At 47.7% G+C, this 14,737-nt stretch overlaps 2 protein-coding genes across 2 annotated transcripts in view; both read left to right on the forward strand.

Moving 5' to 3' along the window:
• LOC147957337 (uncharacterized) overlaps positions 1–9,074 on the forward strand; it is a 28,024-nt gene extending 18,950 nt beyond the window's left edge. The window contains exons 2-4 of the mRNA XM_087531651.1: positions 6,550–6,724; positions 8,590–8,690; positions 9,043–9,074. Coding sequence (XP_087387777.1) covers positions 6,550–6,724; positions 8,590–8,690; positions 9,043–9,074 — 308 coding nt within the window. The remainder of the gene's footprint in view (positions 1–6,549; positions 6,725–8,589; positions 8,691–9,042) is intronic.
• A 3,567-nt stretch (positions 9,075–12,641) lies between these two features.
• On the forward strand, positions 12,642–14,119 carry LOC147957338 (uncharacterized). Its single transcript, XM_087531652.1, has 2 exons — positions 12,642–13,788; positions 14,040–14,119. Exons 1-2 carry the CDS (start codon positions 12,642–12,644, stop codon positions 14,117–14,119), a joined length of 1,227 nt encoding a protein of 408 aa, XP_087387778.1.
• The last annotated feature ends 618 nt before the right edge of the window (positions 14,120–14,737 follow it).

Genomic DNA, 14,737 nt, shown 5'->3' on the forward strand with positions numbered 1-14,737 from the left:
CGAGCTCGGAACGTGCCAGGCGGTCCTGTTGCCGATTACTCCGGGCGCGCTTGAAGGTGTTCGGGTCCTTAAATGCCGAACTAGTGGATTGCTTAAGAGGCTGCTTTGCGCTTCCGCCGTGAGGGCCGCGGTGTGCTCCTCCGTTCGGAGAGAGCGCTCTGTGTTTCCATTAACTGTAATGACCCCCTGAGGTCCTGGCATCTTGAGCTTGAGGTATGCATAATGCGGTACCGCATTGAATCTCACAAATGCGGTTCGCCCGAGCAGTGCATGATAACCACTGCGGAACGGGACTATATCAAAGATTAACTCTTCGCTTCGGAAGTTATCCGGGGATCCGAAGACCACTTCCAGTGTGACTGAGCCTGTGCAATGGGCCTCTACACCTGGTATGACGCCTTTAAAGGTCGTTTTTGTGGGTTTGATTCTTGAGGGGTCTATACCGATTTTGCGCACCGTGTCCTGGTAAAGCAGGTTTAGGCTGCTGCCGCCATCCATAAGGACTCGAGTGAGGTGAAATCCGTCAATAATTGGGTCTAGGACCAGTGCGGCAAATCCGCCATGACGGATACTAGTGGGGTGGTCCCTGCGATCTAAGGTGATCGGACAGGAGGACCATGGGTTGAACTTTGGAGCGACTGGCTACAACGCATATACGTCCCTGAGCGCACGCTTCCGCTCCCTCTTGGGGATGTGGGTTGCGTATATCATGTTCACCGTCCGCACTTGGGGGGGGGGGGGAACCTCTTCTGTCCTCCGGCATTCGGCTGCCGGGGCTCCTCCTTGTCATCGCTATGTGGCCCCTTATCTTTGTTTTCGGCAATTAACTTGCCGGCCTGCTTGAACACCCAACAATCCCTATTGGTGTGGTTGGCTGGCTTGTCGGGGGTGCCGTGTATTTGACATGAGCGATCGAGTATACGGTCCAAAATGGACGGGCTCGGAGTGCTTCTTTTAAATGGCTTTTTCCGTTGACTGGGTTTAGAGCCTTTGAATCCGGCATTGACTGTCGTATCCTCGGTATTGTCGCTGTTAATGCGGCGCTTATGTTTGTTGCGACGTGACCTGCTACTGCCATCCTTGGTATCCGAAGTACCATGGTTCTTTGATATGTTATTACTGCGAGCCAGCCAGCTGTCTTCTCCCGCACAAAAGCGGGTCATGAGTGTTGTGAGGGCTGCCATAGATTTCGGTATTTCTTGACCAAGGTGCCGGGCTAGCCACTCGTTGCGGATGTTGTGCTTGAAAGCTGCTAGAGCCTCTGCATCTGGACAGTCGATGATTTGATTTTTCTTTGTTAGGAACCGTGTCCAGAATTGCCTAGCCGATTCCTCTGGCTGCTGAATTATGTGGCTCAAGTCATCGGCATCTGGTGGTCGCACATAAGTGCCCTGAAAGTTGTCGAGGAATGCGGCTTCCAGATCCTCCCAACAGCTAATGGACTTTGCTGGCAAGCTATTGAGCCAATGCCGAGTTGGTCCTTTGAGTTTGAGTGGGAGGTATTTAATGGCATGTAGATCATCACCGCGTGCCATGTGGATATGCAGAAGGAAATCCTCAATCCATACCGCAGGATCTGTTGTGCCGTCGTATGATTCTATATTTACGGGTTTGAAACCCTCTGAGATTTGATGATCCATTACTTCGTCTGTGAAGCATAAGGGGTGTGCAGCACCTCTGTACTGGGCTATATCGTGACGCAGCTCCAATGAGTCTTGCCCGCTGTGTTCGGCCCAGCCGGATTTACTTTTACTGTATCCGGCGTGACGTTTATCGTCTCGCATAGTGGCGCACCCTCGTGATCCGTAGATCGATCTTGCATGTTTTGCTTTGTTCTCCAATACGTCTCGCAGGTCTGGCGTATTTCCCCATGCCTTTTTATTTGAATGGCGTCAGGGTGCAGGCTGAGCTTTTGGCTGGAATGCCTCTCTATCGCGGCCACGAGGTGGCTGATCAGCCGCGTCCTACGCTTCTTCCTCCAGTTGGGGTAGCAACCTACATTTTGGGTAACTCTTGGAGGGGCGTTCGAGTTTATATTCCTCGGCCACGAGGACTTCAGTCCATCTGTCATCTAGCAGATCTTGATCAGCTTGAAGCTGCTGCTTTTTCTTAAGGCTATTTGTCATGGCTATAAGCCGGCGCTTGAAGCGCTCTTGTTCGACGGGATCCTCTGGCACGACGAATTCGTCATCGTCGAGGCTTGCCTCGTCTTCGGAGGGGGGCATGTAATTATCATCCTCCGCTTCTCTATCTGCCGCTCTCTCTGGAGGGCTGGCCTCTCCATCCTCCTGTCCTAGATCGTGCTAGAGGGGATTGTTGCCATCTTCGGCACTATCCGGAGTGTTATTATCTCCTGTGCCTGTATCACCACTTTTGCTTTGGCGGGACTTAGAGCGGCGCCGCTGACGTCGGCGCTTGGGTTGCTTCTTGGAGGGGTCATCATCCGCTGTCTCGTCGCCATTGCCTTCTTTGGGTGTGTCCACCATGTATATATCGTATGATGAGGTGGCTGTCCAGTGCCCTATGGGCAGTGGTTCCTCTTCGTCTCCCGCATCATCGTCCATACCGTCGATGTCTTCGGAGTCGAAGTCGAGCATGTCGGTTAAGTTGACGACAGTGGCTACTAAGTGGGTGGTGGGTGGGCAGCGAATTTCTTCGTCATCCGCATCCCAATCCTGCCGGACATAGTTCGGCCAGGATCCTCCTGACAAGGAGAGAGACCTTAATGAGTTCAGTATGTCGCCAAAGGGCGAGTGCTGAAAAATATCCGCGGAGGTAAACTCCATGATCGGCGCCCAATCGGATTCGCTAGGAACGGGGGCAGGCGGTTCGGAGTCCGTGGCCGGAGAAGGATCCGGTAGTTTGACAACACGGCTCTCGTGCAGGGTAAGGTCGATGTTCGACTCGATCGCCGCTGAGGATAAGGCCTCCGTGGCGGGGTCCATCCACCCGTCCATGGACGGCGCAACTGGCTCCGAATTGAGGGTCGGAGCAGCTGCTGGTGCGATCTCCTGAACACTGTCCGATGGTAGAGCTAAATCGTACTCATCGTGACCGCGTGACGCACAAGGCAGGGGCTCGAATCCGTCGAAGATCAAGTCTCCGCGGATATCGGCCATGTAGTTTAAGCTTCCAAACCTGACCTAGTGGCCAGGGGCGTAACTTTTGATTTGCTCCAGATGGCCAAGCGAGTTGGCACGCAGTGCGAAGCCGCCGAATACAAAAATCTGTCCGGGGAGAAAAGTCTCACCCTGGACTGCATCGCTAACGATGATCGAAGGAGCCATCAAGCCTGATGATGACGACACAGAGGAACTCTCAATGAAAGCACCAATGTTGGTGTCAAAACCGGCGGATCTCGGGTAGGGGGTCCCGAACTGTGAGTCTAGGAGGATGGTAACAGGAGGCAAGGGACACGATGTTTTACCCAGGTTCGGGCCCTCTTGATGGAGGTAAAACCCTACGTCCTGCTTGATTTATTCTTGATGATATGGATATTACAAGAGTTGATCTACCACGAGATCGAAGAGGCTAAACCCTAGAAGCTAGCCTATGGAATGATTGTTGTTGTCCTACGGACCTAAACCCTCTGGTTTATATAGACATCGGAGGGGGCTAGGGTTACACAAGGTCGGTTACAAAGGAGGAGATATACAATCCGTATTGCCTAGCTTGCCTTCCACGCCAAGTAGAGTCCCATCCGGACACGGGACGAAGTCTTCAATCTTGTATCTTCATAGTCCAACAGTCCGGCCGAAGGATATAATCCGGCTGTCCGGATACCCCCTAATCCTGGACTCCCTCAGGGAGACTCAGCTGGGTTCTGCTCTGAAGACTCCATGCCTATGGCGGAAGGAGCTCATCAACCTTCCAAAATGGACGCCTCCGCCTCCTCCTCCTCCTCCGGCGAGTCAGGGCACTCCGCCTCCTCCACCGCCTCCTCCTCCGGCGAGTGACGATCAGGGCACTTGGCCTCCTTCTCCGGTGCGTGGCGGCACTCCGCCTCCTTATCCGCCTGCGCCGGCGCGCCCGAGCAGCCAGCCTCCTTCTTCTCCGCCTCGTCGGCAAGGGCGGAAGAGACCCGCCGCCGCTCCGGCTGCTCCGGCGCGCCGTAGTCCTTCTCCTTCGCCTCGTAAGCAAGGAAAGAAGATAGCCGCAGCCGCTCCGTCTGCTCTGCCAGCGTCTAGCAGTACAGCTAGAGGCGGGAGGCAATACAGATTCGGTCCTTCTCTGAAGACTCCAGAGAAGTTACCATACGAGAGGACCCCGGAGGAGAACGCCAAGATCGCGCGAGCCGAAGTGAGGAACTTCTTTGAAGGGGTGAAAGCAAAGAAACATCCACCTCCAGATGAGAAGGTAGATCCGGTGAAAGCAAAGGCACTCTGGCTGCCCTGAAAAAACCAGCAAAGTCTCCGCTGAAAGGCAACTATGACCGCATTATTGTAAAGTCATCTGTCGAAGCGGAGCGGTCGAGAAGTACTGTAAGTGATCAAAGGTTAAAAGAACGACGAGCTGGGAAAAAAATTCTCCAGCTCGGCGAACAAGCGAACCAATCGTGCCCCCCGCTCAAGGTGCCTACTAATGATCCGAGGATGGTGCCCGGTTATAACAATCTTGGAGATTACCTGCCCGACGATGTACGTTATGAGTTCTTGGAGGTGGAGGAACACAAATACGAGTACGAGAAGCCTCTCGTCAAAGATGAAAGATCTCTAACAACGATGATGCGAAGATTCCATGATTGGTACATGAAAACCCGCAGAGAGTCTGGGGGAGGAATACTTTGACGCTGAGAGTTAGAGAGGAGTATGACCTCGTTGAAATTGAACCGTTGAATGTTCCATTTGAGGAGTTCTTCCAGTTTTTCAATCAAAAGGCCCTCGATAAAGCGACGGTCACTTGCTACTGTCTGTAAGTAGTACTACTTCTGTCATTAAGTCTCTCTATATAGGTCAGCTCTTTCATTGCATGTATTTTATAATTATCCTCACTATATTATGCAGATTGAAGATCGCCGAATTGAAGAAAAGACAAATCGGTGATATTGGGTTCATTAACACAAATCTCATAGATGCAACTGAGGTTAAATATCGTGCCGAAGATACCGAGGCCAACTTGCTACGATCGTTGGTAATAAATGAAAACAAAGATATAATACTCTTTCCTTACAACTCCAAGTGAGTGTTACTGTCTTGTGCATATTCGGTTTCCCTTATTAGTCCAGCTTATAGTAATGTAATTGATGAGTTATGCATGCGTGCGCAGGTTCCACTATATTCTCCTAGAGATTAAGCTTGAGCGGGGACTAGTAACCGTGTTAGACTCGAGACGAAAAGATCCCCAGGACTATGCGGACATGACTCAAATGCTCGAGAATTAAGTTAAATCGATCATTATCCACCATATCAGCAACTTTGTTCATTTCCTGATATCAAGTAATTGTTTTCTTTATCTGGCAGAGTTTGGAGAAAATTCACCAAAAAAGCTCCAGGACTGCCGAAGAAGCTACAATTTAGACACCCGAAAGTAAGTACTATAGTAACATGTTCCACGCATCTCCTAGTGATTCAAGCGCTAGTTTCATCAATACCATTTGGCATGCTTGCTTATCAGTTTGATTGACCTCTATTTCTTATAAAGTGGTTGTGGCAGGAATAAGGGAATGATTTCTGTGAATACTACGTTTGCGAGTCCATCCGCCACACGACCTGTGAACGGGGCTACTCTGATGAACAATATGAAGTGCGTAAGCAATAATATTCACAATTTTATTTTATTACCATCATTTGTGTTGAGTTTCATTTATTCATATATATATGTATTGACCCTCTTGTTCAAATTAGATGTTTCGGATGCGGGATGAACTCCTAGCACCAGATCGTATGCGAGCAATTCAAGAGGAATTGGCGGCATTCTTCCTTGACCACGTGATCGCTGAAGATGGAGAATACTATGTGGACCCTGTGTTTATATATAATTAGGACATTAATTACATTGTAAGAGATAATTATTTTATATATGTAGTCGGTAGTGTCGGGTAGATATACGAGAACTTGTTGTTCGACCAATCTCTCGGAGAAGGAGAGGTGACCGATATCACTTCTCTCTGTATGCATATGTTCATGACGATCTTCTGTTTCCTTCATTTTCTTAATAGCTAGCGTGTCTAGTTCTCTCTATATATACATATATATAGCGTCGACCAAGCACGGACATAAGAGAGGACACTTCTCTCTATTAATTAGCTAGCTAACACAATATATGAAACACCTAAATTAAACCCCCCCCTTTAAAAAAAACAAAAACCCCAGCCCCTGAAATGCTGACGCGTGGATGCCTATTGGTTCCTATTGGTGCCACCAACAGGGACCAAAGGCCCTCCTGCCTGGGCTCGGCGCACCGGCCACGTGAAGGCCCATCTGTCCAGATTCGTGTAAGAACCGGGACTAAAGGGTTAGGGCATTAGTAACGACCCTTTAGTCCCGGTTCACAAACCGGGACAAAAGGCCCTTACCAACCGGGACGAATGGGGTTTTTCTACTAGTGACGGGTTAATCCTCTACGTGTGGTCCAGAAAAATAGATTCCGACGAAGGTGCGTCATGGGCTTGTGGTACAGTCGTGTATCCCAAGTACCTTCTCCCTATTGAAAATCCCGAGAGTGAACCTAGACTGATTGGGTCCATGGAGGGCGGCGATATCATTTTTGTGAACACAAATGAGGTAATATCATGGGGAGTCATTAAATTTGCGTTAGATGTTCAGTTTGGTGCTAAAACTTTAAAAATACGGATTTATGATCATTCAATTTGTGTTCTCGTGCAAATACAGTCACTTCGCTCATATACAAACATATCATGCGCTTATATGGCACGGCAGCATGACTGTGACCCATTGTCAGTGAGTGAAATAGCTCGCGTGTATTTTTTTTCCTGCAGAAGTACCCCTCATTCTGTATTTAATTAAGCAGAATCCCATCAATAACACGTATGGGTGAGCACTAGTTTGTGGGAGAATTGACAATAAAATGGTCAAGCCCGATCTCCCGTCAAGAAAAGAGGCCACGCCCGACCTCGTATACACGCATGCAGTAGTGAACCACTGCACTAATTACGTATTCATGATGCGTGTAAAGAGATAGGCTCGGTTTTATGTTGGACGCAGATTCTTTTTTTCTACATTCCTTTTTTTCCCGGCTTCGGACAGAAACCGGTTTCTGAAAAATCTTTGTTTTTGTCGCCAACAAAATTCAAATGGAATTCGGATTTGAAAAAATCACATAAAATGTGTAATGTTTAATCCATAACATATAAAACTTTTCCATGAGTGATATCTTTCTTAATTACCTTTTTTCAGAAGAGGCCGAAAATCTAGGTTTCAAAATATCTCGGGAATTCCAGCTTTTTTGGTCCAAACTTTGAAATGAAATTTTAAATTCAAATATTTTAATGCCTAAATATATTCAGTTTAACAAATAATTTAAATAAGTGCATCCTATTACAGTCGCCAGCTCGACTCCTCTTATAGAAGGTCGCAAGTTCAACTTATTGTTGCAGCACCGAGACCAAACTTTTTCAAAAATGAGCATGAATAATGTAAAAAAAAACATTACACGAAATAGAACCACATACCATACCATTGAGCTAACTGTGTTATTATTACATTGTATGCATACGAAAGATATAATTTATGGCATCATTTCTGTTGTTTAAATTTAAATTTTTGCACAATAACAAAATTTTCACGGGACCATCGAAATTTCTGGTAACAGGTCGGTTATCAGAAATACTGCCCTGGAGAAAACTTGAATACAAGTAGTTGTTGTGGTTCAAATATAAAACTAAGTGTTGTTTCTTAATAGACACTGACACGTACTTGGTGTGGTCGTTTGCTCCTGCGCTTCCACGCTCGAGGTCGAGCAAATCCATCAGGACCTTTTTTCTACATAATTATCATGCGCCCGGGTTATAAACTTTTGATTAGCCCACTGACAGGTGGGCCCTATGTAGATTAGCCTTAATTACCAGGTTAGCCTAACCCGTTTTTCGTATCCCTGACTAGTGGTCCTACCCCTAAATTACCCAGTTAGACATGTGGGCTTATTTATCTGATTGACCGGGGATGCCTAGAAAACCAGATTGACCAAGACAAACTTGATATGTTTTTGTATATGTAATTAAATAAATCTTACTTGTGCATGTTAAACGTGATTCGGGACTGGTGCGGTGGATGTACTTCTAAGTGTTTAATTAACAGGTAGTTGGTTCCAACATCATCAAACCCAACAGTTTTTCATATTTGAGGGCTTTTGCGTAGTTAAATAAATTGCGAGGGCATTTTTGGTTTAATAAACCGGTACGCTAGGGTCACCCAACGCCTTGTGCACTCCTGGTCACTGACGGGTGGGCTTCTGCCAGGCTAGCGCGCCACATGCGCGATCATACGGGTGGATACGAGCGAAGTGGCCGTATTTGCACGAAAACGCAAGTTGGATGACCACAAATTCGTATTTTTAAAGTTTTAGCACCAAACTGAATATCGAGTACAAGTTCTATAACTCCTGGTGATATTACCTCAACACAAATCTTGGCGTCTACGAGATTGATCTCAAGACACTAGAGTGGAAGGAGCGACGGAAGGGAGAAAACTTCCGTGCTTTGATTCCATACATGAGTTTCTACAATCCATCAGGTATATCTATGTCTTTGTACTTTTATGATTCGTTAACAACTCTTATAAGTAACAATATATCAGTTAGTGGTATCACGGAAACATTCAATTGCTAATCATATTGAAATTAGTGTTTAAGTTTTGCTCCAACAAATTTCAAGTAGTATAATGCACTAATTGAAGGTTTACAAACAATTATGCACACCTAATTGTCAATTTGCACTTCCCTCAACCAAAAAGAAAACGAAAAAAATAAAACTATTCATACCACACAAAGAGAGAGTCTTGCCCCGTTTTACTATACAAATGATATTCAAAGCTAGTATCATGTTATCTCCTCTTTGGAATCATATTGATAAAACTATGTTTACAGAAAGAGTGATCCCTGATGATGCAACACATTGAGAATGCACGGTTGAGTATCCAGGATGCTACTACTCATCAACAAGAAACACAACAACTTGGAGGCATATCTTTTGATGAATTATTTCCCCACTTAGTAGCCCTTTTGGTGCCGTGGTGCATGCATGTTTTCTCGTATTAGTGTTGGCTTCTGTGTGCTAGTTTGGCAGTTTCCCTGTGTTGGGGCCAATGGATTATCTTGTCGTGAACCTTTAATTTCTTGCATCCATGTGAACCGTTGTTAAATTTATGCATCTGCAAAAGTGGCTTAAGTCTACAATTTGCTATCCCAACTTCGATTTAGTCCCTGAATTCATATCCCAAAATGGGTATCTTAACTGATCTAGATTATTTTGTTTGTGCTACATGTTAGGTTGATCTCCACTGTATGGGCCCAACGGCCCACCGGGCCCTTAGATCCGCGCCCTGATCGGGGGCGCTCAGCCCACTATGGTTGACAGGCCCCTGTCGCCTGCGCTATATAAAGAGGTGGGGGCGGTGGCACATCTCACGAGGTTTGTCGCGTTGCCGCAGCCGATCTAGATCTCGCGCAGTGCTGACGGGAAGTTCCGCCACCACCTCTCACTCTCACTGCCACCGCAGCCGCCATCACTCATACACGCACTCACCGCCGCCACCATCCAACCATGGCCTCCGGCTCCAGCTCGTCAGGCCGGGCAGAAGGTAAGATCACCAATGATCTGACCTACCCGATCCACGAGGTCTATCTCTACACACCTACATGTCAATTGCCAATGGGATGTTACTGCAGTTTTTTTTTGTCAAGCGATGCTATGGAAGAGTATAAGATTTGAACTGGAATCTTGGGTTATAAGTTTAGAGATCTAACATACTGCATGGGGATCTTATAGAGCTCTCACTTAGTTCAAATAAAAATAGTTCGCATAGAGCTCTCACTTAATCCATTAGTTCCATGAAACTGTTAGGTATTTGTTTGCAAATTGGTTGCAATTTTTTGGTGTGAGTGGTCATAACAGTACACGGCGCTGTCCAATAGTGAGATGAGGATGATCAGAATTCAGAATGCAGGGCTATAGTGGTCATCACCATTGTTTTGGTTTATCATGATTTCCAAACAGATTCCATTTATTTTCTTTTTACATAAGATCTTTCACTCAAAGATCATGAACACACATCTCACTATGGTTTCTCTGAGTGTATCCTTCATGGGCACAACGAACTAGCTTTTATTCTCATACACAAATCGCACATGCATGATACACGTTGAACTTACAATGTTGATGGACAAAGGCGCGCACATCGAGTGTGCGATATTTAATACTACGGTTTCGCTAAATGGCATGTATTTGGATTTTTTTTCTCGCGTCAATCGCCTTATTTTCTAGCGTAAGACAAGGCTGACGGCGGAGACGACACGAGGATCGCCGGTCACAGTGAGGCTAAGCCGTGTATGAGCGGGAGCTAGCGATAGCCGGCGGGAACGAGTAAGAAATATAACAGGGGGTCGCCGGAGCTGTTCATCAAGGTCGAGAGAAGGAGAGGATGAGGCGGCAACAATGAGGCAGAGGCAGACGTTAGGGCTGGGTCGGCCCACGGTTTCTTAAGGAAGAAGTTCAGCATGGAACAACTGGAGGAAGAAGAATGAGATATCTTGCCTCAAAAAAAAAAGAATGAGATATCAGCTCAGAGTAAAAGTTACCGATGCCAAAAAATATCAGGTACCCCATTTTTAGGGTAAAAAAAATCTGGTATCTTAGTGGAGCGCTTAGCGGGACGCGGTATAAACGCCGGCCAGACTTGTGTACACACCGCTGCGCCCCTCGCAGGCTTGACCCACAGGGCAGATGCTAGGCGTCATCCGGCTGATCCGCGCGTGGGATCAGCCGGGTCGCTAGCCACCCGATGGTTGGTCCAGCATGTCCTGTAAGCCGTACGATCCACTTGATTCCACGCTTTAATTTATTTCTTCTCTTAGCTGATCACGGGAGCCGCTTTCACATGTCTATCCCACCCCGACTAGTTTGACTAATGGCATGCGCAGCAGCGACTCCAGAGAAGGTTATTGTTTATTTTTTGCGGGTAGAGAAGGTTATTGTTGCAACGCACATGTGACCCAGCGAGGTGCTTCTAGTTCAGGTAAGTACCTTCCCTAAAAAAAAGCAAAGTCATCCATTCTCACCACATAAGCTGCTTCAAAAAGACCAGGGTGGTCTCGGCTGTTTGCGGGCGTAGTGTGAGGCATGGCTGCGGCGGTCGCACGACGGCATGCTTCGACGGCCGCGGTGATGTTGCGACAATACCCGGCTGCCTCGGTGATGTTGGGATGACAAGCTTTGACGGCCGCGGTGTAATTTGACTGTCACAGCAATGTTACAACGGCAACCTGTCTGCTTCAATGATGTTGTGACGGCCTGCTTTGACGAGACGATGGGTGCTTTGGTAGCCGTGGTGATGCTATGATGGCAACCCGACTGATTTGATGATGTTGCATCGGCAACCTTCAATAGCCGCGACAATGCTGCAACAAACCGCAATGACAACATGCTTTGAACGGTCACGACGATGCTGCGACCACGTACTTCGACGAGGACAGTGGGTGCTTCGGTAGCTGTGGTGATGCTACAATGGCAACCCAGATGCTTCGATGATATTGCAACGGCATGCTTCAACAGCCGCGACAATACTGCAACGAACCGCGGCGATGGCATGCTTCGAACGGTCATGGCGATGCTGCGACCGCGTGCTTCGACAACCACGGTGATGCTATGATGAAGGCACACGAAGGCCTAGTTGCTTCGACGATGTTGCGACAACATGCTACCCTGCTACGACAATGTTGTGACGATGTCACGATTGTTTCGTCGACGCTATGACGGCAGCCCGGCTGCTCCGATGATGATGCGATGGTTCTATGCTTCGACGATGGCGGCGGCGGCGAAGGCGTCAAGAACACTACCCTAAGCATTATCCAAGCAACCATGACACCATGAGCTTGCTAGTAGCAAATCCAACAAACACCCACAGTCAAGAATATGGTGTTCTGGAATCTTTGTTTGCTACTTGCTACGTGTTTCCTCTTGAGAATACGTCATCACGTACATGCGTAGCTACGCGGGTAAACACCACGTGAGAAAGTAGAAACGGAATGGAATTGTTAAACAGTTACTGGGACCACTTAGCTTTAGGTGTGCGTCTAGCCACTACCACGGCTGCGCGGTCAGAATCAGATAGATGGGCAGCTTCGCGTGGGCACAGAAAGAGGCTTCGCCCCACAGTGATCGAGCGGCAGTGGACGCGGATGATGAAACCAACAAATCATTCGACTGATTTTAAACATTTTCCATTATTAATGGGCATGCATGCGTGCTTTGGATGTCGCGCGCGCCACCACCACCAGTGCCATCAATAAATTAGCTGAGCGGAACCCGAAGAGACGAGTCCACACGAGACAGCCACTGGCCGCGACTCCATCCCCTTCGTCTCCGGCTCTCCGCCCACCAGTTCGCCTCAAAGCTCAAACTATTCCCCTCCCGTTCCCTCATAAAAAAAACCCATCCCCACCCGAAACCCTCCACCGACCGGCCGACCATGCCGCCGCTGCCGGACGAGCTCGTGGAGGAGATCTTCCTCCGCCTTCCGCTGGACGAGCCCGCGGCGCTCCTGCGGGCCTCACTCGTGAGCAAGCCGTGGTTCGGCGTCCTCACCGGCCCCGGCTTCTGCGGCCGCTACCGCGAGCTCCACGGCACTCCCCCGATGCTGGGCTTCCTCTACTCCCGGCCTGACGGCTCGGGCGACGACGACGAAGACCCCGCCATGCTCTTTGTCTCCACCTCCAAATTTTGGGTGCGCTTTCCAGACTTCACCGAGTCCACGCACCACCGTTTGGATGCATGGGACTGCCGTCATGGCCGGGTTCTCCTGAGGGATAATGACAATTACCCTATGATGCTCGTCGTTTGGGACCCCTTGACGGGCTGTGCTTGGGAGCTGTACGGACCCGACGGCGGGGCCGATAGCTACGAGATCGCGGTGCTCTGCGCCATGAGCGGCTGCGACCACCGCGCGTGTCACGCAGCCCCCTTCAAGGTGGTCTACGTCCGCGTGGACAATAGTGAAGAGGGTGAGTGTGTTGCGCACGCGTGCGTGTTGTCGCTGGACACAAGTGACTGGGGCAACCCGCGTCCTTATTTTTGGTATGAGTGGAAGGAGCCGTGCCCTGGTCTTGGTCTTGCTGCAGCTGATGCATTCATCCGGCCAATGCCTTCTGTCCTTGTCAACGACGCACTTCACTTCCTGCTTGGGTACAGATATGACGATGATCGTGTAGGAATTCTGAAGTACAGCTTGAGCTCTGATTCGTTATCATTGATTGATGCACCGATTGCCGAGTCTGTCGCTGTTCATGCCCCTATCCTCATGGCCATGAAGGATGGCAGTCTGGGGTTTGCACATGTGGACAGGTTAACCCTCTACGCGTGGTCGAGACAAATAGATTCCAATGGAGTTGTGTCATGGATTAATTATAGACTTGTGGATCTCAAGAACCTTCTCCCTATTAAAAATCCAAAGATAACACCTAGACTGATTGGATCTGTGGAGGGCGGTGATATCATTTTCGTGAACACGGATCTTGGCATCTATGAGATTGATCTCAAGACACTAGAGTGGAAGGCGCGACTGAGGAGAGAAAACCTCCATTCTTTGATTCTGTACATGAGTTTCTACAATCCGCTAGGTATAACTATGTCTTTCTTCTTTTATGATTCATGAACAACTCTTAGGTAACAATATACTAGTATCTGTTAGGGAACCATCAAAGATTGAATGCCCAAGCAGATTGAAAATTGTGTTTGAAATTTGCTCCAACAAATTTCAAGTGCAATGTAATAATTGAAGGTTTTAATTAATATTATGCTTACTTAAATTGCTATATATAGTACCATGTCATCTCCTCTTTGAATCACATTGATAAAACTACCTTTGCAGAAAGGGTGGTCCCCGGCGATGCGGCAATTGAGAACACACAGTTGGGTATGCAGGATGATACTCATCAACAAGAAACATGACAACTTGGAGGCATATCGTGTGATGAATTATGTCACTACTTAGTAGCCCTTTTGGTGCAGCGGTGCCTGCATGTTTTTCTCATATTAGTGCTGGCTTTTATTTGTTAGTTTGGCAGTTTCCTGTGTCGTTGTGTGCGTCAGTGGGTGAATGGATTATCTGCAAAGAGTGGCCTAATTCTAGAATTTGCCATCCCAACTTTGATTTAGTCTCTAAATTCATCTCGCAAAAGGGGCATCTTCGGTGAGCAGATGCTCCAGAGGTAGTGCTCGCTGGTATTTCTTAACTGATCTAGATTATTTTGTTTGTGCTACACACCTACATGTCAAGCGCCAATGTGATGTTGCTGCAGTTTTCTTTAGCAAGCGATGCTACTAAAGAGTATAAAATTTAACTGGAATATTGAGCTATAAGTTCATAGATCTAACAGACTAACATGATATGAGCTGTGTGACTGCATGGGGATCTTATAGAGCTCTCATTTGGTTCAGAAACAAAAGATCTCATAGAGCTCTCACTTAATCCAGTAGCTCCACGAAACTGTTAGGTATTTGTTCGTTATTAGTTGCAATTTTTTGGTGTGTGTGTGTGGACATAATAGTACATTGCGCTGTCCATGT

This window comes from Triticum urartu, chromosome 7A (genome assembly GCF_056163025.1).
Source record: "Triticum urartu cultivar PI428250 chromosome 7A, HENAU_Tu73, whole genome shotgun sequence".
NCBI lineage: Eukaryota > Viridiplantae > Streptophyta > Magnoliopsida > Poales > Poaceae > Triticum > Triticum urartu.

Excerpts from the sequence above, each read along its gene's own strand:
- LOC147957338 (XM_087531652.1), top strand. The coding sequence starts at position 12,642 with ATGCCGCCGCTGCCGGACGAGCTCGTGGAGGAGATCTTCCTCCGCCTT. Across the intron at positions 13,789-14,039 it reads GAGTTTCTACAATCCGCTAG|AAAGGGTGGTCCCCGGCGAT; the intron begins GTATAACTATGT and ends CTACCTTTGCAG.